This window comes from Elephas maximus, chromosome 22 (genome assembly GCF_024166365.1).
Source record: "Elephas maximus indicus isolate mEleMax1 chromosome 22, mEleMax1 primary haplotype, whole genome shotgun sequence".
Classification (NCBI taxonomy): Eukaryota; Metazoa; Chordata; class Mammalia; order Proboscidea; family Elephantidae; genus Elephas; species Elephas maximus.
In genome coordinates this window covers 42239830-42266461 of record NC_064840.1, presented here as the reverse complement: position 1 = coordinate 42266461, position 26632 = coordinate 42239830, and the positions used below count along the sequence as shown (strand labels likewise).

At 40.4% G+C, this 26632-nt stretch overlaps 1 protein-coding gene across 11 annotated transcripts in view; it reads left to right on the top strand.

Moving 5' to 3' along the window:
- MSRA (methionine sulfoxide reductase A) overlaps nt 1–26632 on the top strand; it is an 816105-nt gene that overhangs the window by 181228 nt on the left and 608245 nt on the right. For 2 of the 11 annotated variants that reach the window (XM_049866284.1, XM_049866282.1), the window contains exon 2: nt 3542–3607. The exons of 8 other annotated variants lie outside the window; for them this stretch is intronic. In XM_049866284.1, coding sequence (XP_049722241.1) covers nt 3542–3607 — 66 coding nt within the window. Of the gene's footprint in view, nt 1–3541; nt 3608–26632 lie in introns of those variants that run through there. One more of the 11 variants, XM_049866292.1, reaches the window with a different exon arrangement.

Below are 26632 nucleotides of genomic sequence, written 5' to 3'. Positions count from 1 at the left end.
TTTCCTTTAGTATTTCTTGTAGCTTTGGTTTGGTTTTTGCAAATTCTCTAAGCTTGTGTTTATCTGTAAATATCTTAATTTCGCCTTCATATTTCAGAGAGAGTTTTGCTGGGTATATGATCCTTGGCTGGCAGTTTTTCTCCTTCAGTGTTCTATATATGTCATCCCATTGCCTTCTTGCCTGCATGGTTTCTGCTGAGTAGTCTGAACTTATTCTTATTGATTCTCCCTTGTAGGAGACCTTTCTTTTATCCCTGGCTGCTTTTAAAATTTTCTCTTTATCTTTGGTTTTGGCAAGTTTGATGAGAATATGTCTTGGTGTTTTTCTTTTTGGATCAATCTTAAATGGGGTTCGATGAGCATCTTGTATAGATATCCTTTCGTCTTTCATGATGTCAGGGAAGTTTTCTGTCAGCAGATCTTCAACTATTCTCTGTGTGTTTTCTGGTGTCCCTCCCTGTTCTGGGACTCCAATCACTCGCAAGTTATCCTTCTTGATAGAGTCCCACATGATTCTTAGGGTTTCTTCATTTTTTAAAATTCTTTTATCTGATTTTTATTCAGCTATGTTGGTGTTAATTCCCTGGTCCTCTAGATTTCCCACTCTGCATTCTAATTGCTCGAGTCTGCTCCTCTGACTTCCTATTGCATTGTCTAATTCTTTAATTTTATTGTTAATCTTTTGGATTTCTGAATGCTGTCTCTGTATGGATTCTTGCAACTTATTAATTTTTCCACTATGTTCTTGAATAATCTTTTTGAGTTCTTCAACTGTTTTATCAGTGTGTTCCTTGGCTTTTTCTGTGGTTTGCCTTATTTCATTTCTGAGGTCATCCGTGATGTCTTGAAGCATTCTGTAAATTAGTTTTTTATATTCTGTATCTGGCAATTCCAGGAATGTATCTTCATTTGGAAAAGATTTTGATTCTTTTGTTTTGGGGGGTTGTAGAAGCAGTCATTGTCTGCTTCTTTATGTGGTTTGATATCCACTGCTGTCTCTGAGCCATCACTAAGATATTGTAGTGATTTATTCTATATTTGCTCACTGAGTCTTCTCTTGTTTTATTTTCTTTCAGTATACTTGATGGGCTACTAGATTGCGCTGTCTTGATTGTTGTAGCCCTTGACTGACTTACGACCTATTACCAGCTGGTTTGGGCTGTTACCAGATATATACGCCTGAATCCATTCACTATTCTTGAGTAGAATCTGATTTTGGGTCATCAAGTGTGTGATGCAGACTGTCACCTATCCACCTAGAGAAGTAGTGGTGGTAGTTGTGTGCACCAGATTCTAGTAGCAGCTGGGGTTCACACTCCAGGGGGGACAGGATGCTGACAGGCTTCCCCCAAGTGTCAGTGAGGTAGATGTGTCTCTATTCCTAAAGCACCTTGGTGGGTGGGCTCTGCAGCTGTACCTTAGGCCCCCAATGCAAGTACCTCTACAGATTGGTAGGTGTCAGCCTCTGTAGACCCCTAAGGCAGGAGGCTAGGTGGTCTGGGGGGAGCTTCAGCCCTCAGTTCCCTGTTGTGAGTCAGTGAGTGCTCTGTTGAATAAGGAGAGATATCAGACCTGGGAAACTTGTCTTTCCAGTAAATCCGCTAAAAAGAAAAAATGCAGTCAGATCCCTATCAGAAATGCCTTTGCATTATAATAGCCACCTTGTTCCCTGTAGGGATGAACGCCGGAGAGTGTGGATCACATATGCTTGGCTTGAGCTGGTTCTGTGTTTTTAGTCCAATTAGGGAAAGATTTTTGATCCCTGGGTTTTTTGTGGTTGCTTCTTTCAGGCCGGAAGAATGGATTAGGAAAAGACCGAAAAAAAGGGAAAAGAAAAACCGTGGAGCAGTTCTCCCTGTGGCTCAGGAAATTCCAATGTTAATGAAGCCGCCTGGGAAGGGGAGGGGAGGGTTCAGAAAAACAGGAGAGAGTAGCACCCCGGGATATAGACAAAGTTACTTATCTTGCTTGGATGACTGTTTTATCTGAGCTTCCCTAGGGGCACATCTCCTGTGTGTGCTGGCTGGGTAGAGATTGCCCCTGAGGGTCAGGCCCGCAGAAGCCGCGGTCAGTTCCTCCACTGCAAGTCTAAAGCCCAGCGTCAAGGTTCCCCGGCTGGGACCCTGCACTCCCGGCTCCAAAACCAGTCGCTGCCTCCTGGGTACTTCTCCTCCCGCCAGCCGCGTCGCTGCGCCACCTGCGTGGACCGACTGGGCCCCCTTCCGGGGTCAGTTCAGGGGGATAGGGCTGCGCCCCGTGTTTGCACTGTCACAGGATGTGGTGCTCAGCTCACCTGCGCCCAGACCAAAGCCCCACGCCAAGGTTCCCCGGCTGGGATGCTACACTCCCGGCTCCAAAACCCGTCGCTGCCTCCCGGCTACTTCTCCTCCTGCCAGCCGCATGGCCGCATTGCCCACGCTGACTGGTTGGGCCCCCTCCCGAGGTCAGTTCAGGGGGATAGGGCTGCACCCCATGTTTGCGCCGTTCAGCTCCCTTGCGCCCAGTCCGAAGCCCGGTGCCAAGGTTACCTGACTGGGGCGCTGGCTCCAGGCTCCGAAAACAGTCGCTGCTTCCCCGTAGTTGTTTGTTCTCGGTCTCTGTCACTCAGGTCAACTCTTTAAATCTGTGTTTGTTGTTCAGGGTTCGTAGATTGTCATGTATGTGATCTATTCACTTGTTTTTCCGAGTCTTTGTTGCAAGAGGGATCCGAGGTAGCATCTACCTAGTCAGCCATCTTGGCCCCCTCCCTATTCAACAGTTTTTTCAGAATGTTTTTATATACTGTATTTTACTCTTTATCTGATAAACTTCTTCAAGTAAACAAGATAGATATTATTATTCCTGTTTTACGGATGAAGACACCAAGACCTGGAGGGCTAAGTGATTTTCCTGAGGGCCTACTGCCAGCAAGTGATTGAGCTCGTACCCAAGGCTCTAAATCCAGTTTTCTTTCCACTAGAAAGTGTTTACCTTCAATAATTAAACCTGAAAGGCATTCATAAATCTTGAGGGAAATGTATTTTTTTCTAGAGCTTTTGCATTTCTGAAAGATCTGAGGCTGATCTTTTTTTCCTATTGTAAAAGGAGGAATATTAAATATCTGCTGTGCTTACATTTTCTTAACCACCCTTTAGATCTTCACTTCCTTTAAGAGGATGTTTAGGACCATGATTTTTCTGTTTATTTTTAATGTCTCATTTTCTATTTCTCTGTTATTGAAAGAGGACACTGAGTACAATTTTTAAATGCAGGGGACTTTTCCTAGGCTGTTTTTATTTGATATGATACATTTTATAAAGGTTCATTGCCAAAGGCCATTGCAATAGCATAATAGTTTTAGCATAATATTGGTAAATAGCATAATATTTACCAATGTTAATTCTATTGCATAGTTTTTGAAATTATTTTGAGTAAGCTTTTAAAACCATTTTTTTTTCTTATTTCAATTAAAAATTCAACATCTTTGGAAACAAAGGAAATACATTCCATTTCCCAATCCCCACTATGATCCTTTATTTTGCTCTCTTTCCTACAAATTCAGAGAATTTTATTACATGGATTGAAAGAGAGAATATTTTACTGGGGCCTGCTTTGACTCCTCCATACCGTAAGTAAAGAAATTAAGCATGATTTTATAAAAAGAATTGTATGAAAATATGATACTTTTTACCATAATTTTGTTTTGTCCTCTGCTTTCAGGGGCAAGAGGGGATGGAATGTGCTTGTTTGCTATATTTCCTGTGGTACATATTTATCTCTCATATTATCTGAAACCAACTAAAGAGGGAATGTTTGGGAAAAAAAAAAGGGGGAAACTAATGTAATTTAAAAGTAAGATGCTTGCATCTTAATTTTAAAAGAACACAGAAAGCCAAATGCTTTCAGAGAAGAGCCCCTTCATGGAGTAATTTGCTTGGTATGGCATCACAGTTTGTTGTATAATTTCAGCCCTGTTACTATGGTGACCTGCTTTAGTGTAGCAGTGATTGTTAATCAGGATTTGTCATTATTCCCCTTTCATCATGAGGCTCTATATCCTTATGGATTAAATCACAGTTCTCATTGACAATGGTATAGATCAAACATTATTGCCAGACATGAAATCCTGGGCTGCTCCCTGTCATTCCCCTTCATTATCAGAAGTAGTGAATGCATGCTGAAGTCTAACTTTTACAAGGAAATCAAGACTCCTCTTGGCTTCTCTGATATCTACCCTCATGACAGAATTCTAGGTAGGAGAGAGAGAAGGCTGCTTCAATTTTAAATCATCCTTTTTTTTTTTATACCTATGAGAGAGGGGAGCATCATTTCATGTATTCACAAACTTGACTCTACAGATACCAATTCAGGCAAGAAGTTGTTTTAGTGTGACCTCTAATTTCTTTTATAATGTTTATATATGTGTTTTAATGTCAGGCATGTAACTGAACTCTTACTTGTGGAACAGCCCACTTCCCTTTTCTTACCAATTGATTTTCTGGACTCCTATCTGACACTTTATCTTATTGTTATATTTTTTTTAATTGTACTTTAGGTGAAGGTTTACAGAACAAACTAGCTTCTTATAGAACAGTTAGTACATATGACATTGGCTAACAACCCAGTGACATGTGAGTACTTTCCCTTCTTGATCCTGGGTTCCCTATTACCCGCTTTCCTGCCCCCTCCTACCTTCTAGTCCTTGCCTTTGGGCTGCTGTGCCCCTTTAATCTCAGTTTGTCCTATAAGTCTGTCTAATCTTTGGCTAAAAGGTGAACCTCCGGAATGACTTCACTGCTGAGCTAAAAAGTATCCAGGGGCCATACTCTCAGGGTTTCTCCAGTCTCTGTCAGGCCAGTAAGCCTGGTCTTTTTTTTTTTTTTTTTGAGTTTGAATTTTATTCTGCATTTTTCTTCAGCTTCGTCCGGGACCCTCTTTTGTGATCCCTGTCAGAGCAGTACAGTGGTGGTAGCCGGGCATCATCTAGCTGTACTGGACTCAGTCTGGTGGAGGCTATGGTAGTTGTAGACTGTTAGTCCTTTGGACTAATCATTCCCTTGTGTCTTTAGTTTTTTTTTTCATTTTCCTTTGCTTCTGAAGGGGTGAAACCAGTGGAGTATCTTAGATGGCTGCTCATAGGCTTTTAAGACCCCAGACGCTACTCACCAAAGTAGAGTGTAGAACGTTTTCTTTATAAACTCTGAGTTAAGCTAGATGTTCCCTGAGGACATGGTTCCCACAGCCCTCAGCCCAGTAATTCTGTCCCTAAGTGACTTTGGATTTGTCCATAGGGCTTCCATGACCTTACCCTGAACAAGTTGTGGTGGCTTTCCCAGTATTGTGTACTGTCTTACCTTCAACAAAGTTACCACTTATCTATAGTCTGTTTAGTGTTTTCTCACCCCAACCGTCCCCTCCCTCATAACTATCAAAGATTGTTTCTTTTTGTGCGTAAACCTTTTCTTGAGTTTTTGCAGTGGTGGTCTCATAAAATATTTATCGTTTTGTGATTGACATTTCACTCAGCATGACGCCATCCAGATTCATCCATGTTGTGAAATGCTTCACAGATTGATCATTGTTCTTTATCATTGTGTAGTATTCCATTGTTTGCATGTACCATTGTTTGTTTATCCATTCATCTGTTGGTGGGTATCTAGGTTGTTTCCATCTTTTGCTCTTGTGAACAGTGCTGAAATGAACATGGGTGTGCATATGTCTATTCGTGTGATGACTCTTATTTCTCTAGAATGTATTCCTAACGGTGGTCTTGCTGGATCATATGGTATTTCTATTTCTAGCTTTCGAAAGAAGTGCCATATCATTTTCTAAAATGGTTGTATCATTTTGCATTCCTGCCAGCAGCTCATAAGAGTTCCAATCTCCCTGCAGCCTCTCCAACATTGTTATTTTCTGTTTGTTTGGTTTTTTTTTTTGATTCGTGCCAGTAATGCCCGGGTGAGATGGTGTCTCACTGTGGTTTTGATTTGCATTTCTCTAATGGCTAGTGATCTCAAGCATTTCCTCATGCTTCTCTTAGCTGCTTGAAAGTCTTCTTTGGTGAAGTGTTTGTTCATTTCCTTTGCCCATTTTTTAATTGAATTATTTGTCTTTTTGTTGTAGAGGTGTTGGATTTTCCTGTAGATTTTAGAGATTAGACCTTTGTTGGATTTGTAATAGCCACGATTTTTCTCCCAGTCTGTAGGTTGTCTTTTTACTGTTTTGGTGAAGTCTTTTGCTGAGCATTTAAGTGTTTAATTTTTAGAAGACCCAGTTATCTAGCCTATCTTCTGGAGTTCGTATGTTGCTAGTTATGGTTTGTATCCTGTTAAGGCCGTGTATTAGGGTCTCTCACGATTATCCTTTCTTTTCTTCTATGATCTTTATAGTAATTGGTTTTATATTTAGGTCTTTGATCAATTTTTGAATTAGTTTTTTGTGTATGGTGTGAGGTATGTATCTTGTTTCATTTTTTTGCAGATGGACATCCAGTTTTGCCAGCACCGTTTGTTAAAAGGACTGTCTTTTCCCCATTTGATGAACTTTGGGACCTTGTCAAAGACCAGGTGTCTATAGGTGGATGGATTTACATCTGAATTCTCTATTCTGTTCCATTGGTCAGTGTATCTGTCATTCTACCAGGCTGTTTTGACTACCGTAGCTGTATACTAGGTTCTGAGGTCGTCCAGGCCCTCTTCCCTTTCCATATAAAGTTAAGGATTGTTTTTTCCATCTCTTTAAAGACTGTTGCTGGTATTTGGGTCAGGATAGCATTATATTTGTAGATTGCTTTGGGTAGAAGTGTCATTTTCACAATGTTGGCTGTAACTATCCATGAGCATGATATATTTTTCCATTTACGTAGATTTCTTTTGGTTTCTTGCAGTAGTGTTCTGTAGTTTTCTTTGTATAGGTGTTTTACATCCCTGATTAGGTTTATTCCTAAGTATTTTATTTTTTAGGGGCTAATTTAAATTGTATTGTTTTCCTGATTTTCTTTTTTCTTTCTCTCTATGGGTGTATTGGAATACAACTGATTTTTGTATGTTTATCTCGTATCTTGCTATACTGCTGAAACTTTCTATTAGTTCCAGTGGTTTTCTTATGGAGCCTTTTGGGTTTTCTGTATATAGTATCATATCGTCTGCAAATAGGAACAGTTTTACTTCTTCCTTACCAATTTGGATGCCCTTTATTTCTTTTTCTTGCCTTATTGCTCTAACTAGGACTTCTAGCATAGTGTCCCCCGTTTCATTTCTTATTTGGGTTACTTTTGTTTTCCTTTGGTCAATTTGGCTAGTTGTTGATTTTGTTGATCCTTTCAAAGAACCAACTTTTGATTTTGCTCATTCTTCCTATTGTTTTTCTGTTCTCTATTTTTCATTTATTTTTGCTCTAATCTTTATTATTTCTTTTCTTCTGGTGGCTGTAGGTTCCTTTTGTTGTTCTCTTTCTATTTGTTTGAGTTGTGTAGCTAATGTCCTGATTTTGACCCTTCGTTCTTTTTTGATGTGTACATCTATTGCTATAAATTGACCCCTGAGCACTGCCTTTCCTATGTCCGAAAGGTTTTAGTATGATGTGCTTTCATTCTCATTTGATTCTAAGAATTTTTTTTGATTCCATCTTTGATTTCTTCTACTTCCCAGTGGTATTTAAGCAGAGTGTTATTTAGTTTCCATGTAATAGTTAGGTTTTTTTTTTTCCCTTGCTCTTCCTGTTGTTAATTTCTGCTTTGATGGTGGTGTGATCAGAGAAGATACTTTGTATTATCTCAATGTTTTGGATTTTTTTGAGGGTTACTTTGTGGCCTAAGATGTGGTCTATTCTGGAGAATGTTCCAAGTGCATTGGATAAGAATGTGTACTTTGCAGCTGATATCTGTGAGTTCAAGTTGGCTGATTGTGGCCTTTAGCTTTTCTGTATCTGTGTTGAGTTTCTTTCTAGACGTTCTGTCCTTTACTGAGAGTGGTATGTTGAAGTCTCCTACTATTATAGTGGAACTGTCAATTTTTCTTTTCAATGCTGTTAGAGTTTGTTTTATGTATTTTGGAGCCCTGCCATCAGGTGCATAGATATTTATTATGGTTATGTCTTCATGCTGGATTATTTCTTTAATGATGATATAGTGTCCTTTGTCTTTTATGGTGGAGTTTCTTTTAAAGTCTATTTTATCTGAGATTAGTATTGCTCTCCTGATCTTTTTTGGTTGCTGTTTGCTTGATATATTTTTTTCATCCTTTGATTTTTAAAAAATTTATGTCTTTGCTTCTAAGGTGTGTCTGTGGTAGATAGCATATTGATAAACCCTGTTTTTTAATTCATTCTGTCACTCTGTCTCTTATGGGTGCATTTAGGCCATTTACTTTCAGTGTAATTATTGATAGGTTCACGTGAGTTTATTGTTGTCATTTTGTAGTTTTTTTTTTTTTTTTGTGGCACTGCCAATTTCTTTATTCCCCTTACTCTCCTGTGCTGAACTCTTTTTGTTTGTGGGTTTTTTTCATTTCTTTTGTTTTTATAGATTTTGTTTTTACTGAGACACTATGTTTTTCTTCTTTATTTTGGTGAGTAGGTTTGCTAACTTTCTTTGTGGTTATCTTGAAATTTACCCTTATCTTCCTAGGTTTGAGCCAGTCTATTATAACTTGGTGTTGCCTTGCCTTCTTCTGCATTAGAAAGTTCTATACCTATACCATTTATTCCCTCTTTTATTCTGACCTTGCTATTATTTGCAGATTAACCTATCTGGTTCCCTGTTGTAAATCTTTTGGTTTTGGATAGTCCTTGAGAGTTTATTTCCTAAGTTGGTATATGGCTGCTGTGACCTGGTAGCCTAGATTTAGGCTGTCGTGTGATGTTGTTTGTTTTCAGACCAAAGGGCTCCCTTTAATAATTCTTGTATGTTTGTTTTGGTTTTTATGTATTCCCTTTATTTCTGTTTATCTGGAAATATCCTAATTTCACCATCATATTTGAATGAGAGTTTTGAAGGATATATTATTCTTGGTTGACAATTTTTTTCTTTTAAGGGTTTTACATGTCATCCCATTGTCTTCTTACCTGCATGGTTTCTGTCGAGTAATTAGAGCTTAGTCTTATTGTTTCTACTCTGTATGTGACTTTTAATTTTTCTTGTGCTGCTGTCTGGATTCTTTCTTTGTCTTTGATTTTAGCGAGTGTGATTATGATAAGCCTTAGTGATTTTCTTTTGGGGTCTATCCTACATGGGTTTCATTGAGCTTCTTGGATGGTCATCTTTTCATCTCTCATGATATTAGAGAAGTTTTCTGTCAACACTTCTTCAGTGATCCTCTTTATGTGTTCCATTTTCTTCCCTTGCTCTGGAACTACAATCACTCTCAGATTTTTGGTTTTGATTGTATCTTACATATTTCTCACGTTTTCTTCCTTTTTCTTTGTTCTTTTTTTTCCGATTTTTCCTCAAACAAAGCTGTATCCAAGTGTCGAGCCTGTCTTCCATTGTTTCAGACGTTTTCCTCAGCCCTTCTGTGACACTGTCCATTTCTGAAATCTTGTTGTTTGTCTTTTGATTTCTAGTTGTTTTTTTTGTATGGTTTCTAGTTGTGAATTTATTTTGGCATTTTGTTCCTGCATTATTTTCCTGAAGTCTTCATTTTTTCCTGTACTTTCCATGAATCTGTCTGCCTTTTCCATGAATTTCTCTATTTTTTCCTCATTTTTTCTGCTTTTTGCTTCAACTTTTAGATAGCTCTGAATATTAGAGATTTGAATTCCCTATCATGTAGTTTCAGTGCCTTTTCTTCTACTGGAAAGTCATCTGTTGTTTTATTCTGGACACCTACTGGAACCATCTTGTCCTGTTTTTTAAATATGTTTTGATATTGTCCACCGTCTTTGGGCCTTTCCGTAGTTATTTTATTGGTTTATTGATTGTAGGTTTGTTTGTTTTGTTCTGCTTTTTTGTTTTATTTGGTTATGTCTGAGCAGGCAGACTGTGCATGCTTTGTTTTGTGCTCATCTGCAGACATGATGTTTTTCACCTCCTTATCCAATCCTCAGGGCCAGTTGCTCAGCTGTGGTGCAGCAGGGCAGGTCCAGCTGAAGGGGAAGGGAGCTGGGATGGGTAGTTTGAAGCATGTACTCTGGCCTACAAATTGAGCCAGAGGTCAGTTCAGGGCAGGTTCCAGTGGGCTATGCCTGTGCTGCTCAGGAGTGCAGTTTTCAGCACACGTGCACATAGGCCGCGGCAGGGGGGAGGTTGTGATGTGTGGAGCTGGGTTGGGTATGGAAAAGAAGAGAGAGAGAGGAGAGAGAAACTGGAGCAAATCGAAAATGCTGAGGGAGCCTACCATTGGAGTGGAGAGACAAGAAACTGAGAAATGAAAAATAAGGAAAAAAATAATTAAAATCAAAAAGAAATAAGTGAAAAAAAAAAAATGCCCCCAGAGATCCCACTAGCCTGGCTGTCCTTACCAGGGAAGCAGCTCCCAAGTTGCATGATACAGCCTGGCTAGAAGGGGTGGAGATGATACACAGACCTAGGTATTCAAGAGACAGGAAATGAAGGTAAATAGAAAGAGATGAGAAATGGAGAAATGAAGAAAAATAGAAAGGAAAAAAGGAGAAAACAAACAAACAAAAGCCCCCAGGATTCCTGCAGCGTGGTGGCTCAGACCGGGGAAGCTGTTCCACAGCTGTATGGCACTTCATAGCCTTTTAAGAGGAAGCAAAGGTGGCACGCAGAGTCAGGCGTTCGAGACAAAGGCGGTGGAGGAGGTGAGAAGCAGGGAAATAACAAAAAGATGCTGAAAAAAGCAACATCAGCAACAAAGAAATGGCAGTGAAGAAGGTGGCTGGTGTGGGTAGGGTGAATCTGTACGGCATGGAATTGGAACCTCCTGTGCCTCTGTCGCAGTCCACTGGGAAGCAGCAAATCGGCCTGCCAGGAAGCCCTGTATGGGCCCTCTGGGAAGCAGTGAATCAGCCCTCCAGGAAGCCAGGAATCATCCTGCTGATAAGCTCTGGATTGGCCCACCGAGAAGCCAGGGTTTGACCCCCTGGGAAGCCGTGTATCAGCCAGCCAGGAAGCAGCGGATGGTGAGCAGGGGGAGGTAGGATAGGGGGTGGTAAAGTGTTTCTCCCTGGTTACCGGATGCTTTGTCTCCTGCTAGGAGCTCTGTGAATCTGCTTTCCCATACTCCCTGTCTGCCAGTCTCCGACAGGAGTCCAAGATGGTCATTCATGCTGTGTTGGCTGACAGGGGACCTCCGTTCGTATAGCTCCTCGCTCTCTGTTCTCTGTCAGCTTCTTATTCCATTCAGTGCTTGGTTGAGTTCTTTATCACTTCATTTGACACATAGAGTTCCAGGATTGACATTTGTTTCTATTTTACTTAGTTTTTATTCTTTGCTGTGGAGGGGTGGCCTGGTGCTTATGTCTATAATGCCATGTTGGCTCCGCCTTCCTATCTGATGATTTGTCAAGACAAGGATACCTGATGGTACAATGGTTAAAGTGATCAACTGCAAACTGAAAGGCTTCATGGGGGGAAGATGTGGGAGTCTGCTTCTCTAGAGATTTAGAGCCTTGAAAACAGTATGGGGCTGCTATGAGTCAGAATTAACTCAATGGCAGTGGGTTTTTGGATGTCAAGATGAGGAGGCCAAGATGCTATCCCTGATGTCAGTCTGCACAGAGCACTGCAAGACTCCTGGGATAACTGTTTGTTCTTCCCAGTTTGGGAATTTTGATGATGACAATACCTGGGTGAGGAATTTAATAGCTGTCAGGCAAAGTGACCAGGTTCAATAGTGTCAGATCTCCACTGTCTTTAGAAAAATCACTTTAAAGGAATATAGGGATGGTGAAGCTCTAGCTACATACTTTTATAGATTAAACACATCACTTCTCATAGTGTGCTCTCTTTCTTATTGATAATTGTTTTATGTAGGAGCAAGAATCTTTAACTGTGCTGGTTAATAGCATGGCTTATGGATCCAGTCTATATGGGTTCAATTTCTAGCTGTACCACTTACTAGCTGTGTATCTTGACAAGTTTTTTAACCTGCCTGTGTTTCAGTATGTAAAACAAGAGTAATAATAGTACCTAACTCATAGTTATGTTGTTTTTAGGTGCCATTTAGTCAGTCCCGACCCATACTGACTTTATGTACAACAGAAAGAAACACTGGCCAGTCTTGCACCATCTTCACAATCATTGCTATGTTTGAGCCCATCATTGCAGCCACTGTGTCATTCCATCTTATTGAGGGTATTCCTTCTCTGGTCAACTCTCTACTTTACCAAGCATGATGTCCTTCTCCAGGGACTGGTCCTTTCTGATTGTGTTTCCATAGTATCTGAGATAAAGTCTTACCATCTTGCTCCTTCCAAGACAGATTTGTTCATTCTTCTGGAAGCCTGTGATATATTCAGTATTCTTGACCAACACTGTAATTCCAAGGCATCAGTTCTTCTTCTGTCTTCCCTATTCATTGTCCAGCTTTCACATGCATATAGAAAAAAAAAATTGAAAATACCATGGCTTGCATCAGCTGCATCTGATCCTCAAGGTGACATCTTTGCTTCTGAACACTTTAAAGAGGTCTTTTGCAACAGATTCACCCAATGCAATACATTGTTTGATTTCCTGACAACTGCTCCCATGGGCACTGATTGTGGATCCAAGTAAAATGAAATCCTTGAAAACTTCAGTATTTTCTCCATATATCATGATGTTCCCACGTGTCTGTCAGTTTTGTTGCATTGTAGTGGCTTACATGTTGTTGTGATGCTGGAAGCTATGCTACTGGTATTTCTGATATCAGAAGGGTCATCCTTGGTAGATAGGTTTCAGTGGAGTTTCCAGACTAAGAGAGGCTAGGGAGAAGAACCTGGTGGTCTACTTCTAAAAAAACTGGTCAGTGAAAACCTTATGAATAGCAGCAGAATATTGTTAGTTCTGGAAGATGAGCCCCTTGGGTTGGGAGGCACTCAAAATACAGCTAGGGAAAAACTGCCTCCTCAAAGTACAGTCAACCTTAATTATGTGGATGGAGTAAAGCCTTCAGCACCTCAAAATTAGAAGAAACAGCTCCAAACATCCATTAATAATCAGAACATGTAATGTACAAAGTATAAATCTAGGAAAATGGGAAGTCGTCAGACCAATAAATTCTTCATTGCAAATACCTCTTTTCAATATCATCAGTGGTGACTATGCACATGGATTTTGCCAGATGGAAAACACAGGAATCAAACTGACTACATCTGTAGAAAGAGATGATGGAGATTCTCAATATCATCAGTCAACACTACGACAGGAGCCATCTTAGAAAGCTGCTGCGTGCACACTGTAGTTAGTACATTCCCGCCTATGCCTGTGAATAAACATGAATCTTTTCCCATCCAAGAACTTTAAAAAACCCAGGCAAGTCTTTTATTCTGTGAGATTAGGGGTATGCTTTGCTAAGGCCCTCCTTGTCTCTGCCTGCAAGCCTCTTAAATAAAGCTTTGCTTGTGTGGAAAACTCTACGTGCCTTACCTGCTCATTCTTAACCAGTGAGAGGCAAGAACCTTATTCTGGTAATAATGTGACCAAAAATAAAAATGGAATTGTTTGTTAAAAGAGTGAAATATAAACACTGATGGTAAAAGCAGACAGTCCTGAAATGATGATACCTATCTCATTAATCTTTGACTTTTAATTCTTCATCTGTTTTCCTTTTCACTTTAAAAGGGTCAGATGTTACATGAAAATTCAATACAATAGCGAGATTTATATAGTTAAATTCCTCATTTGGTTCCCTTGGCAACAGCTCTAGCTTTTGTAGCCTACCTTGGATACAGACTACTACAGCAAGAGTTCTTTGGTATTGATTTCTTAAAAAGCCTACATTGCAGTCAGAACATAGTTTGTAAAACAACATTTGAGCAGAAAATGAAATGACATTTTCAAACAAAGAATTATAGTGGGTTCATCACAGATGTATTTCAAACAATCATTTGGTTTAGGTTCTCTGTTCTACCATAGAGAGAGATCCGCCCCCCCAAAGATTTCATTAATCCCTATTTTTTTTTAAAACAGGCTTTTCTCTGTCATTGCAAGAATAAGAAACTCTATCTAACACACACACCCAGTGTTTTCTGGACTGGTATCCATGAAACAACAAGGAGCTGTGGGAGAATTTAGACCAGAGGCTGTGCAGACCAATGAACCCTTGAGCAAAAGCGTCCTCAAACAGAAGCAAATACTGACAGCATGTGTGTCAGACAGAAATGGATATGTCACACTGTCACCTGTATTTGAAAACACCAACACGTGTACATTAAAATTTCTGTCTTCTACCGACTAGTTTGGCATGAAAAGAATTTATCTACAGTTTTTATGCTATGTCCACATGAACTCAATACTGAAAAATTTAAAATATAGTGTTTTCTAGTTGATAAACACCGGGAAGTGGTAAGGTATTCTTTTTCTCCTGTCCTTATATGGTAATAGGTACTGACTTGCACCTGGAATTCTGTAAGCCTCTCCTGTAATGGAGCAATAGTATGGTAGAGAGTAGGAGAGTGAATACTGGAAGCCAGATGGCATGGAAAAGGCATTTTATAATTCATCATGACATTAATTCTTTTAAGAGAGGATCTAAAGAAGTAGATTTATGGGTCAGGAAAAGCAACCAGTTAAGATTCAGCCTCAAAGAATCACAATAATAGCAGTCGCTACCATTTCTTGAGCACTCACCTTGTGCCAGGCCATGTGCTTAGTGCTTTTATCAATTTTCTCATTTAAGTCTAACAATAATCCTATAAGTATTCCCCCCCCCCCCACTTTAGGAATGATAAAACTAAGATTTGGAGAGGTTCAAGCTTAAAAGGCCACACAGCTAGTAAAGAGCGAACCAGATTTGAACCTAGGCTACAGCCAAACTGTCTCTGTTACCGGAATAAGGTCCTTGCCTCTCACTGGTCAAAAATGAGAAGGTAAGGCACGTAGAGTTTTCCACACGAGCAAAGCTTTATTGAAGAGGTTTGCAAGCGGACACGAGGAGGGCCTAAGCAATGCATACCCCCGTCTCACAGAATAAAAGACTTGCCTGGGTTTTTAAAAGTTCTTGGACGGGAAAAGATTCATGTTTATTCACAGGCATAGGTGGGAATGTGCTAACTACAGTGTGCACGCAGCAGCTTTCTAAGATGGTTCCTGTCCTGGAGGCTTCTGGGATTTGTAGCAGGACTTATTATGGGGTGTCGTGCCTGTGCACCCTCTCGCTCCCCAAAGTCAATTCCCAGCTGCTGTTGCCCCTCACTGTCCCTGGTGGAAGGTCACACAGCGGTCACAGGTGGATGTTCTGTGCATGTCCATGGGGCTGGTTTTATCCAGTTGCTTCTGTAAGTGAACTTTAAAGAAGTTTGTGGGCTATTTTCTGATACCCTGCCCCACTGTTCTGGGGAATGGCTTTGTTTCTGTGTCCTGGCCCATTTCCTGTACTTTGTTTGCAGATATGGGGGGCGCCCTCTGTTCCCTGTCTCAAAATGGTTAAGTGATCGACTACTAACTGAAAGGTTGGTGGTTCAAACCTACCCAGAGGCGCCTCGGAAGTAAGGCTTCTTAAACGTCATAGCCTTGAAAAACCTATGGAGCAGTTCTAATCTACACACGTGGGGCCACCATGAGTTGAAATCAACTCGACAGCAACTAACAATATAAGCTACGCCTTCAACTGTACTTTGCTTTTCAGGCAATGCCCTTGACAAGGAAGTCCCCATTACTGGGGGTTGCTTACTTTAGAGAGAAGCAATGTGGTGAGTAGAAATAGCCTTCCTGTGTTTTAACCATAGGAGCCCTGATGGTGCAGTGTTAAACACTCAGCTGCTAGCCAAAAGGTTGGCAGTTCCAACCTACCAGCTGCTTGTGGGAGAAAGATATGGCAGTCTGCTTCCATAAAGATTACAGCCTTGGAAACCTTGTGGGCCAGCTCTACTCTGTCCTCTAGAGATGCTATGAGTTGGAATCAACTCGAAGGCAACGGGATGAATGAGGTGATGATGTTTTAACCACAGAAACCCAAATCTTTAAATTGACAAAAGAAACTCCTCAGTTTACTTGGTGATAATTTTCCCAGTTCTGTTCTACCTAAAATGATTTTTTGGTCTGATATATATATTAGATAGAATGAAGTAATTTCCTTGTGTGAAAAATAGTAGAAGCAATGATTTCATTGGTCATATTGGGATATTACTAATATGCTAGATATTATATTAGGCATTTAATACTTTGCAATGGTAAAGAGCTCAGCTGCTAACCAAAAGCTCCACAGTTCAAATTCACCAGCTGCTCCTTGGAAACCCTATGGGGCAGTTCTAATCTGTCCTATTGGATGTGAGTTGGAATTGACTCGATGGCAACAGGTTATCACACTTACATTTTTACTATGGTGAGACAAAAGTATGGTTCATGATCCCACATATATAAAATTCACAACAGCTGAATGTAAGATGGCAGCAATAGTCTATGCATTTGTGGATCTGAGGTCGCACAGTGGTTAAGAGCGTGGCTGCTAACCAAAAGGTCAGCAGTTCGAATCTACCAGCTGCTCCTTGGAAACCCTGTGGTTTCTACTCTGTCCTGTAGGATTGCTATGAGTTGGAATTGACTCGATGGCAAAGGGTTTGGTTTTTTTGGCTTGGTACAAATAGATTTAGGTTGAACCACATGAAATTGCCGTTTTTGTGAGCAAAAAAGGCCAAATAATGGCAACTCTAAGTAGTTCAACTGAAACACCATTGTGTACACCCAAACTGGCAGACATAGTTCCAGAATTTCATTGAGATATCTCTGACATATTTCACAGGCATAAAGATGTGCATATATTTTCACAAATGTATAACTAATCATGCAGAAAGATAAAATTCTCAAATGTGTATCTAATAATTAAATCATAGAATTGAAGAGCCAGAAGGATCCTTAGGGGTTGCATGGCTGCACTCCCTCGTTTTATAGAAGAGAGGCCCTGAGAAGTGCAGAGACTTGCTGTGGCCATGGAGTGAATTTGTGCGGAGCTTGAGCCTGGAACTTAGTCTTGTTCATCTCCTAGGGCAATGTGTTTGGCCTTCCCCTATTGATTTTAAATTTCAGATTATCAAAACAAATATTGCCTGTGATGTCCCTAATTTAGGAACAAAGCAACTGGTACAGTCCTCTAGCTATAACTAGGTACTGAGGTCCTAGGCAATAGAAAGTTCTGTGGTACAGAGAAGGAGTGATGGGGGGAGGGAGTTAGCCATTCAGCCTTTAAGGTGACTGGTCAGGTGAGGAGGAGATGGGTTGAGGAGCAGAGGACTGGGTGTACAACATGTGGAAGTGCCAGCAGGAGAGGCCATTTGCAGATGAGGGCTGAGCCTTTCCATGGTTAAGTGACCTGCCTTAGTCTGTCAAGTGCTCCATTCCCAAGCCCCTGTCAGAAGTGATTTAGATTTCCTCTTTTTTTTTTTTCATATAGCGTCTTCGCCAGGGTACAGGCCAGCATCAGTACTGCAGGTTGGGATTGGACTTGCAGTTCAGCTTTTTCTTTCTTCTTACTTCAGGGGTCTTGTCATCCTTCCCTGCCTCTGGCACTACCCTTATCCATCTCAATTAAAAAAAAAAAAAAATCTCAATAGGCTTTAGGAATTTGAAACTGGGGGAGAAGGGGTTAGGTGCTCAAGGCCTAACATTTCCTCCTCCCAAAACTGCCTTTATGCTCCTCATGCAAATTTACTCACTTGGTGCCCAGCAACCTTCAAGCTCCTCATATCCATCCTTATTCTCTGACATAGATAAGAATTAGTTCCACCTTGTTAGACTGCTAAATTTAAATGTTTACATAATAAGTAGCCATATGGAACATATACATCTCAATAGGTACTGTGGGTTTGGATTTTTTTAAAGTGCCATGAAATTAGAAAACTGGGACAAAAGTAAACCTGTACATTATATAAATGTATTTCTTTTTATAGAGTAGAAACAAGTGCTTACCAAGCCAGGGAGTCCAAATAAATGAAGCAGACATCTTTCTGGAAGTGTATGTGGTGTCATAAAGGCAGCTGTGTCTGTGGCTGAAGCAGGAATCCACACATGGACCTCAAGGAATTTAATATTGGATTGCCTATCTTGGGCACACATCATATTGCCTTTGGAGGTTTTGCCTCTGACTGACTGTATCTTTACCTCTTCTTCACTATTTTCTGTATGTCTTTCTCAAAATTAGAAATTGCCTCCCTTCCCACTCCTCACTCCCACTGAATTTCCACCCTGTTTGCTGTCCTCTGTGGAAGACATATAGTCTGTCAGGAACACCCCTATTCATTGTTCCCACCAGCCTGAAAAGACTGCTCCTTTAACTGTACAGATTGATCAAATATATTCTTCTTGAATTCTGTAGTAACCTGTGATGTGTGTTGGGCTGAGACAAATCTGTTTCCATCTCAAATCCTTATTGTGAAGAAGGTATACATTTAAAAAACAAAACAAAACTTGTCCTCTTCGCTGGGGACTGTGGGTACCTGAGTAAATCTTCATTTTAACACTAGATTTGGAGAGTAACATTTCTGCCTTTATTTCCCAACTTAAAAATATATTCTAAAAATTAGTTTGCTGTGTTTGTGAGTAAAGGAATTGGGTTTTGTTTAATTTAGGAACTTTGAGGTGTGTGTTATTTTTTACAGCAGTCATCTAAAAGACCCTTTTGACATTCAGAAGTTGGTAACTGCCTTCTCTGAGAGGAAAAAGGGCTGCTCAGATTTACACTTAGAATCAGTATTTATTTTATTATCATGTGCTTGTTTCACTGCAAGAGGATGTGATATACTGGGAAATAATCCAGTGAAAAATCATTTCAGAATAAGTGAAAGAACTGAGCATAAGTTAATAGGAATCAGTCATGTAATGTTGAAGCTGAAACAGTTAATACAGTGGGGAAACCTTTTCTCAAAGGAAATCTTACTTGGAACCATTTGTTTAAAACAGAGAAAGCAGTGTGTGGTCTTCGTGGTGTTGGGGGAGGTGTAAGGAGCCAGAGTCCCTACTGTACAGCCTGCTCTGTCTCTCCTTCCCTTAGGTAACCTCCTTCACAGACATTTGAAGACCATGTGTTAATGTATTAATTATATAGATGTAGTAATCACTTAAGTACACATAAAGTTTTATAATTTTAGGGGCATATTTATATACGTTGTTTTACTTGACCCTCAGGAAGAGATAGTGTAGGCATTATTATCCCCAATGTACCCATTTTTCATAAAAGAAAACTGAGGATCGTAGAGGTTAAGTAACTTGTCTAAGACCACACAACTAATATGTACAGCAGCAGGGATTAGAATGTAGTTCTTCTGACTCTTAATTTAGTGCTCATTTCACTGAATCATAGGGTTGTATATGGATGAAATAAAAACTCAGGATTCTTTGAACTGGGCAAACTATTTATGGAATGTTTTGTTCTGTGGTGGGTGGTAAACTAGAAGATATTCAAGGAGGGTTAGGTGGTAACTGGGATACAACCTTCAGAAACATAGAGGAAAAAGATTTTAAAATGGAAATCTGTTGGAGAGTTAATTCATTGGTGTGAACTGGTTTCAATAAATGTATAAGATGCTATCTAAGGAGGGTCTTGAAGACCTGAAGGCTTGGGAGCCTAAGGACAGGGTGTGGATGTTGCAGTGAATGAAGAGCAGAAGACAGGGAGGCTTAGGACAAGGAACATAAACTTGCAAGTAACTTCAGTGATGAGCAGCTTATGGCCTAAGGGACACATGTGGCTCACTAATTTTCAAAATACAGCTTTCAGGGTAAGGAAATAGAAGCCTGCTTACATGTTTCTACTTCTCAAATATGCCAGTTTTCTCAATGACATGCTTTTATTCAACAGAGTAGGTAATCTGAATCGTAAGAATGTTATATATTTTCCTATGGGATGAAATAAAGATATTTGCATTTTGAATGGAATGAAAGACTCTAAAAACATTTTTCCCCCTTCTGAATCATCCTTAGAAAAAGAAGTTGCTCAACACGATTTATCAGAAGAGATCTGTCCCTAGAGAAGGATTTCATGCTTGGTAGAAAAAAGAAAAAACCCAGTGCCGTCGAGGGTCAGTGGTAGAGGGTCAGTGAAAAAGAGGAAGACCATCAACGGAATGGATTGACACAGTGGCTGCAACAATGGACTTAAATATAACAATGATTATGAGGATGGTGCAGGACCGGGCAGTGTTTCATTCTGTCGTACATAGGGCTGCTCTGAGTTGGAACCGATCTGATGGCACTTAACAACAGTACCACGATTTATCTCACAATTTTATCAGGGTAAAAGCCACTTGCAAGAAAAGCCTATCTTAGTGCAACTACTGTGTTTTTACACAAATAACGCATGCGTTCTAAGTTTTTTGCCAACCATGCAACCCCCTCTAGCACTATTTTCCTAGGAGCACTATGTGCATTATATGTATAGACATGTTATTTACGTGGGCGTGTTATTTGTGAAAAAATATGGTATGCTGGCACAGAAAAGCCTAAAGGGCAGAACATTCAGTAGGAGAGATCTGGGTTCAACCTAACAACAATCCCCAAAACAACAGAGCTTATTCACTAGGAGCGAGTTGCCTGGGGATTGGCTGGGCTGTTTATCCTTGGAAATGGGCAGGCAGGGGCTGGCCACTGTCAGTCCCAGACATGGAGGAGTAGAGCTCTACATTGGGTGGTATATTAGACCCTGCTGTGCTTTTGAAATCTAAGGTTTTATTATTTTGAAGGTTTTCATTAAGCTATCACACTGAACAGAGTAATTTGAATTTCTTGTATTTGACTGGATAATACCGAAGAAGAAATCTTAGATTTGAGTTTCTTATGTTTTGTGGATTTCTCACTATTAATATTTTATCAGAAAAAATCTGAGAATGCTATGATCTTAATTGGGCTAGATGTGCTAATGTATTTTAAGAACATGTAACCCGTGAATTAAAAAATAATCTGAATATTGGATGGTGAAATGATATTCTACATATTTTATTTTTAAAATAGCATTTTTAAGTCTTGGAAGAATACAGGTGTTGAAAAATGAGTGTCTCTGAAAAGTACGAGGGGTTGTGTTTCTGAAAGTTGTGCATAAAGTGCCCATATTTTCCATTTATTTGCATAGTTTTTCAAACATTCTTCATTTTTATTTTTGTTTCATTTTCAGATTTTAGACATTTTTTCCCCTTAATGTTCATCTTCAATAACTGATCATAGATAATAAATTTATGATTCAGTGTACTAAGGGCCTGATAGTAAAAACTAAACAAATGAGCAAACAAACAAAACAATACCACTTAGTGAACTTTTTTGTAATGTACATAATTCCCCAATTAATCTACTTATAATTTTAATTTTCTTACAGCAGAGGTGGAGAGCACTTTTTCTATCAAAAGTCACTGGTACACAAGAAAAAGGTCTACTAAGTAAAAAGCAACTTAATTTCTTTAAGAAGGGAATGTATTCTACTTCTCTGTTTTAAAAAATAAGGCCAGGGAACATAAAACACTATTTAATGAATGCTAAAATTAAAAATGAACAGAGATTCAGAAGGGAAATAAAAAGGAGGAAAGAGAGATCATGGAACGAAACACACATACACACAGAGACTAAGAGAAAAAAAGGAAAAAACAAAGACCTAAATGAGAAACAGAGACAAAATGAAACAGACACACAAAGTGAATACACAGAAATATATACAAAGCTACCACCACTCATCTGTCAGTTTGTTATACTGTGGGGGCTTGTGTGTTACTATGATGCTGGAAGCTATGCCACTGATATTTCACATACCAGCAGGGTTGCCTATGGTGGACAGATTTCAGCGGAGCTTCCCAACTAGGACAGACTAGGAAGAAGGACCTGGCGATCTACTTCTTAAAAAAAAAAAAAATGGCCAGTGTAAACCTTATGAATTGCAGTGGAACATTGTCTGATATAGTGCCAGAAGATGAGCCCCTCAGGTTGGAAGGCATTCAGAATATGACTGGGGAAGAACTGCATCCTCAAAGTAGAGTTGACCTTAGTGAGGTGAATGGAGTATGCTGAGCAAATAATCCTAGAAGCCTGACTGTATGTAGAAAAATGTGTCATAAGGATTGGCGGAAGACTCGTTAACAACATGTGATATGCAGATGACACAACCTTGCTTGCTGAAAGTGAAGAGGACTTGATAGACTTACTGATGAAGATCAAAGACTACAGCCTTCAATATGGATTGCAGTTCAACATAAAGAAAATGAAAATCCTCACAACTGGACCAATAAGCAACATCATGATAAACGAAGAAAAGATTGAAGTTGTCAAAGGATTTCATTGCACCTGTATTCACAATCAACACCCATGGAAGTAGCAGTCAAGAAATCAAACGATGTGTTGCACTGGGCAAATCTGCTACAAAAGACCTCTTTAAAGTGTTAGAAAGCACTTGAGTACCAAGGTGTGCCTGACCCAAGCCATAGTATTTTCAGTAGCCTCATATGCATGTGAAAGCTGGTCAATGAATAAAGAAGTCCAAAGAAGAATTGATGCCTTTGAATTATGGTGTTGGCAAAGAATATTGAATATACCATGGACTGCCAGAATAAAGAGCAAATCTGTCCTGGAAAAAGTATGGCCGTAGTGCTCCTTGGAAGGGAGGAAGGTAAGATTTCGTCTTATATATTTTGAACATGTTATCAGGAGGGACCAGTCCCTGGAGAAGGACATTACGCTTGGTAAAGGATAGGGTCAGCGAAAGAGAGGAAGACACTCAGTGAGATGGATTGACACAGTGGCTGCAACAGTGGACTCAAACATAGGAATGACTGTGAGAATGGCACAGGACCAGGCAGTATTTTGTTCTGTTGTACATTGGGTAGCTAAGTGTTGGAACCGACTTGACAGCACCTAACAACAGCAAAGCTAGCAAGCTGAAATCCTTTTGTGGTCCATGCAGGTAATAAGGTCACATAATAAGAGGTGGTGGGCAATATGTTTAATTGCAGAGTGCCTGAAACCCTGGTGGCATAGTGGTTAAGAGCTACAGCTGCTAACCAAAAGGTTGGCGTTTGAATCCACTAGGGGTTCCTTGGAAACTCTATGGGGCAGTTCTACTCTGTCCTATAGGGCCGCTATAAGTCAGAATCTACTTGACGGCAACGGGTTTGGTCTTTTGGTTTTTGTCTCCCCTCAAGGCATTCAAACCCAACACAATAGAACACTGCCAAAGGAAATCCATCTGTCACCTGTTGGCCACTACATCAGATCCTGGGTTATGAATACCCACAGAAATAAAAGCCAACATTTACTGAGAGTGTACTATGTGTCAGGCCTTTTTCTAAGTGCCTTACCCTTAATGACTTATGTAATTCTCATAACACCCCCGGAGGCATGATACTGTTACTATCACCATTTCAGAAATGAGGAAACTGAGGCACAAAGAGATTACATGACTTACACAGTATCACACGGCTGGTAAGCGATGGTGCTGAGATTTGAACCTAGAGTCAGATTCTAGAAAGGGCTCTACACAAAGGAAAATCCACACAGATGCACAATTAATACAATGATACCCACATTGGCTCAGCTGTCTCCCCTTCTCCCAACAACATAGAAGTGTAGAAATGCAAAGATAGTTATGTCAGTGACAAAGAAAACACACCCAAAGAACACGTGGAAACCACAGAGTTAGATTTTTTGGCAAATGCCTGCTCTTTTTTGTTTGCTTGTTTTGACCTGTTATAAAGTGAAAGGGACAGTATGAGTTTGTTGTTGTTAGCTGCCAGCAAGTTGGCCCCAACTCATGGATGATGCTATGCGTTGCTGGGTTCTGCGCCTTCCCCACGATCAGTTGAGAATCAGAACATTGTGTTCCATAGGTTTTTTTTTTTTAATATATATAATTTTTATTGTGCTTTAAGTGAAAGTTTACAAATCAAGTCAGCCTCTGACATAAAAACTTATATACGCCTTGCTACATACTCCCAATTATTCTCCCCCTAATGAGACAGCCCACTCTCTCCCTCTACTCTCGCTTTTAATTGACTGATTTTTGGAAGTAGATTGTCAAGCCTTTCTTCCTAGTCTGTCTTAGTCTGGAAGCTAGGCTGAAACCTGTTCATCATCAAAGCAACACACAAGCTTCCACTGACAGATAGGTGGTAACTGCACATGGGGTGGATTAACTGGGAATGGGAACTCATGTCTCCTGCATGGAAGGCGAAAATTCTACTGCTGAACCACTGTCTTGGTCATCTAGTGCTGTTATAACAAAAATACCACAAGTGGATGGCGTTAACGAAGAGAAGTTCATTTCCTCACAGTAAAGTGGGCTAAAAGTCCAAATTCAGGGCATCAGATCCAGGGGAAGGCTTTCCCTCTCTGTCAGCCTTCTGATCAGTCTTCCCCAGGACTAGGAGCTTCTCCGAGCAGGGACCCTGGGTCCAAAGGATGCGCTCTGCTCCCAGCACTGCTTTCTTGGTGGTATGAAGTTGTGCACGCACCCGTCCCACCCCCCAGCTTGCTTCCCTTTCCTTTTATCTCAAAGGTGGTGCAGGCCACACCCCAGGGAAACTCCTTTCACTTTGGATCAAGGATGTGACCTTGGTAAGGGTGTTACAATCCCACCCTAATCGTCTTTAATATAAAATTATAGTCACAAAATGGAGGACAACCACACAGTAGTGGGAATCATGGCCTAACCAAGTTGACACATATTTTTGGGGGATAGAATTCAATCCATGACAACTACCACTGCTTTTGTTAGAGGCAATAAAAATTTGACAGCAGTTTTTGCTAGATGAAATGGTGTTCTAGAGGGATTATCATGGTTGCATTATTCCAAGCATATTGTAGGCACTCAATTAATGTTGAGTAGTTTTTCTTTTTATCGTGCTTTAGGTGAAAGTTTACAGAGCATATTAGTTTCTCGGTAAACAATTAATACACATATTGTTTTGTGACATTGGTTGCCAACCCCACCAGGTGTCAGCAATCTCCCCATCTCAATCTTGGGATCCCCATTTCCATTTGTCTAGCTTTCATATCCCCTCTCGTCCTTGCCCCTGGGCTGGCATGCCCATTTAGTCTCACATACATGGTTGAGCTACATATATTATTGTTTGTGTTATAGGCCTGTCCAATCTTTGGCTGAAGGGTGACCCTCAGGAGTGACTTCAGTACTGAGTTAAAATGGTGTCTGGAGGCCATACTGTCAGGGTTTCTCCAGTCTCTGTCAGACCAGCAAGTCTGGTCTTTTTTTGTGAGTTAGAATTTTGTTTTACATTTTGCTCCAGCCTTGTCTGGGACCCTCTATCGTAATCCCTGTCACAGCAGTGGGTGGTGATAGCTGGGTACCATCTAGTTGTGCTGGACTGAGTCTGGTGGAGGCTGTGTCAGTTGTGGTAGATTAGTCTTTTGGACTAATCTTTCCCTTGTGTTTTTGGTTTTCTTCCTTCCCTCTTGCTTCAGACAGGGCGGGACCAGTGGAGCATCTTAAATGGCCGCTCACAAGCTTTTAAAGCCCCAGAAACTACTCACCAAAGTAGGATGTAGAACATTTTCTTTGTAAGCTGTGTATGCCCACTGAGCTAGATGTCCCCTGAGAATGTGGCTCCCAGTCCTCAGCCCAGTAACTCAGTCTCTCAGGGAGTTTGGATATGTCTGTGAAGCTTCTATGAGTTTGCACTGGTCAAGTTGTGCTGACTTCCCCAGTGTTGTGTACTGTCTTACCCTTCACCAAAGTTATCGCTTATCTATTGTCTAAAACCCAAGAAAAACCCATTGCCATTGTTGATTCCAACTCATAGTGACCTTGTAGCATAGAGTAGAATTGCCCCACAGGGCTCCCAAGCAGTAGCTGGTGGATTTGAGCTGCCAACCTTTTGGTTAGCAGCCAAGCTCTCAATCACTGCACCACGAGAGCCCCTTTTATTGTCTGTTGTTGTTGTTAGGTGCTGTCGAGTTGGTTCCGACTCATAGCGACCCCATGCAAAACAGAACTAAACGCTGCCTGGTCAGGTGCCATCCTCACAATTGTTGGTTGCTATGCTTGAGACCATTGTTGCAGGCACTGTGCCAATTCATCTCATCGAGGGTCTTCCACTTTTTCACTGACCCTCTACTTTACCAAGCATGATGTCCTTCTCCAGGGACTGATCCATCCTGACAACATGTCCAAAGTATGTGAGATGCAGTCTTGCCATCCTTGCTTCCAAGGAACATTCTGGTTGTACTTGTTGCTGCTTCTGTTATCTAGTTAGTGATTTTCCCTCCCTACCCCTTCTTTCCCTGGTAACCATCAAAGATTGTTTCTTTTTGTATGTAAACCTTTTCATGAGTTTTTATAATAGCGGTCTCATATAATATTTGTTCTTTTGTGATTGACTTGTTTCACTCAACATAATGCCCTCCAGATTCATTCAGGTTTTGAGATTTTTGCGGATTCATCATTGTCCTTTATCTTTGCATAGTATTCCATCGTGTGTATGTACCATAGTTTGTTTATCCATTCATCTGTTGATGGGCGCTTTGATTATTTCCATATTTTTGCTCTTGTGAATACTGCTGCAGTGAACATGGGCGTCCATATATCTATTCATGTGATGGCTCTTATTTCTCTAGGATATATCCCTATGAGTG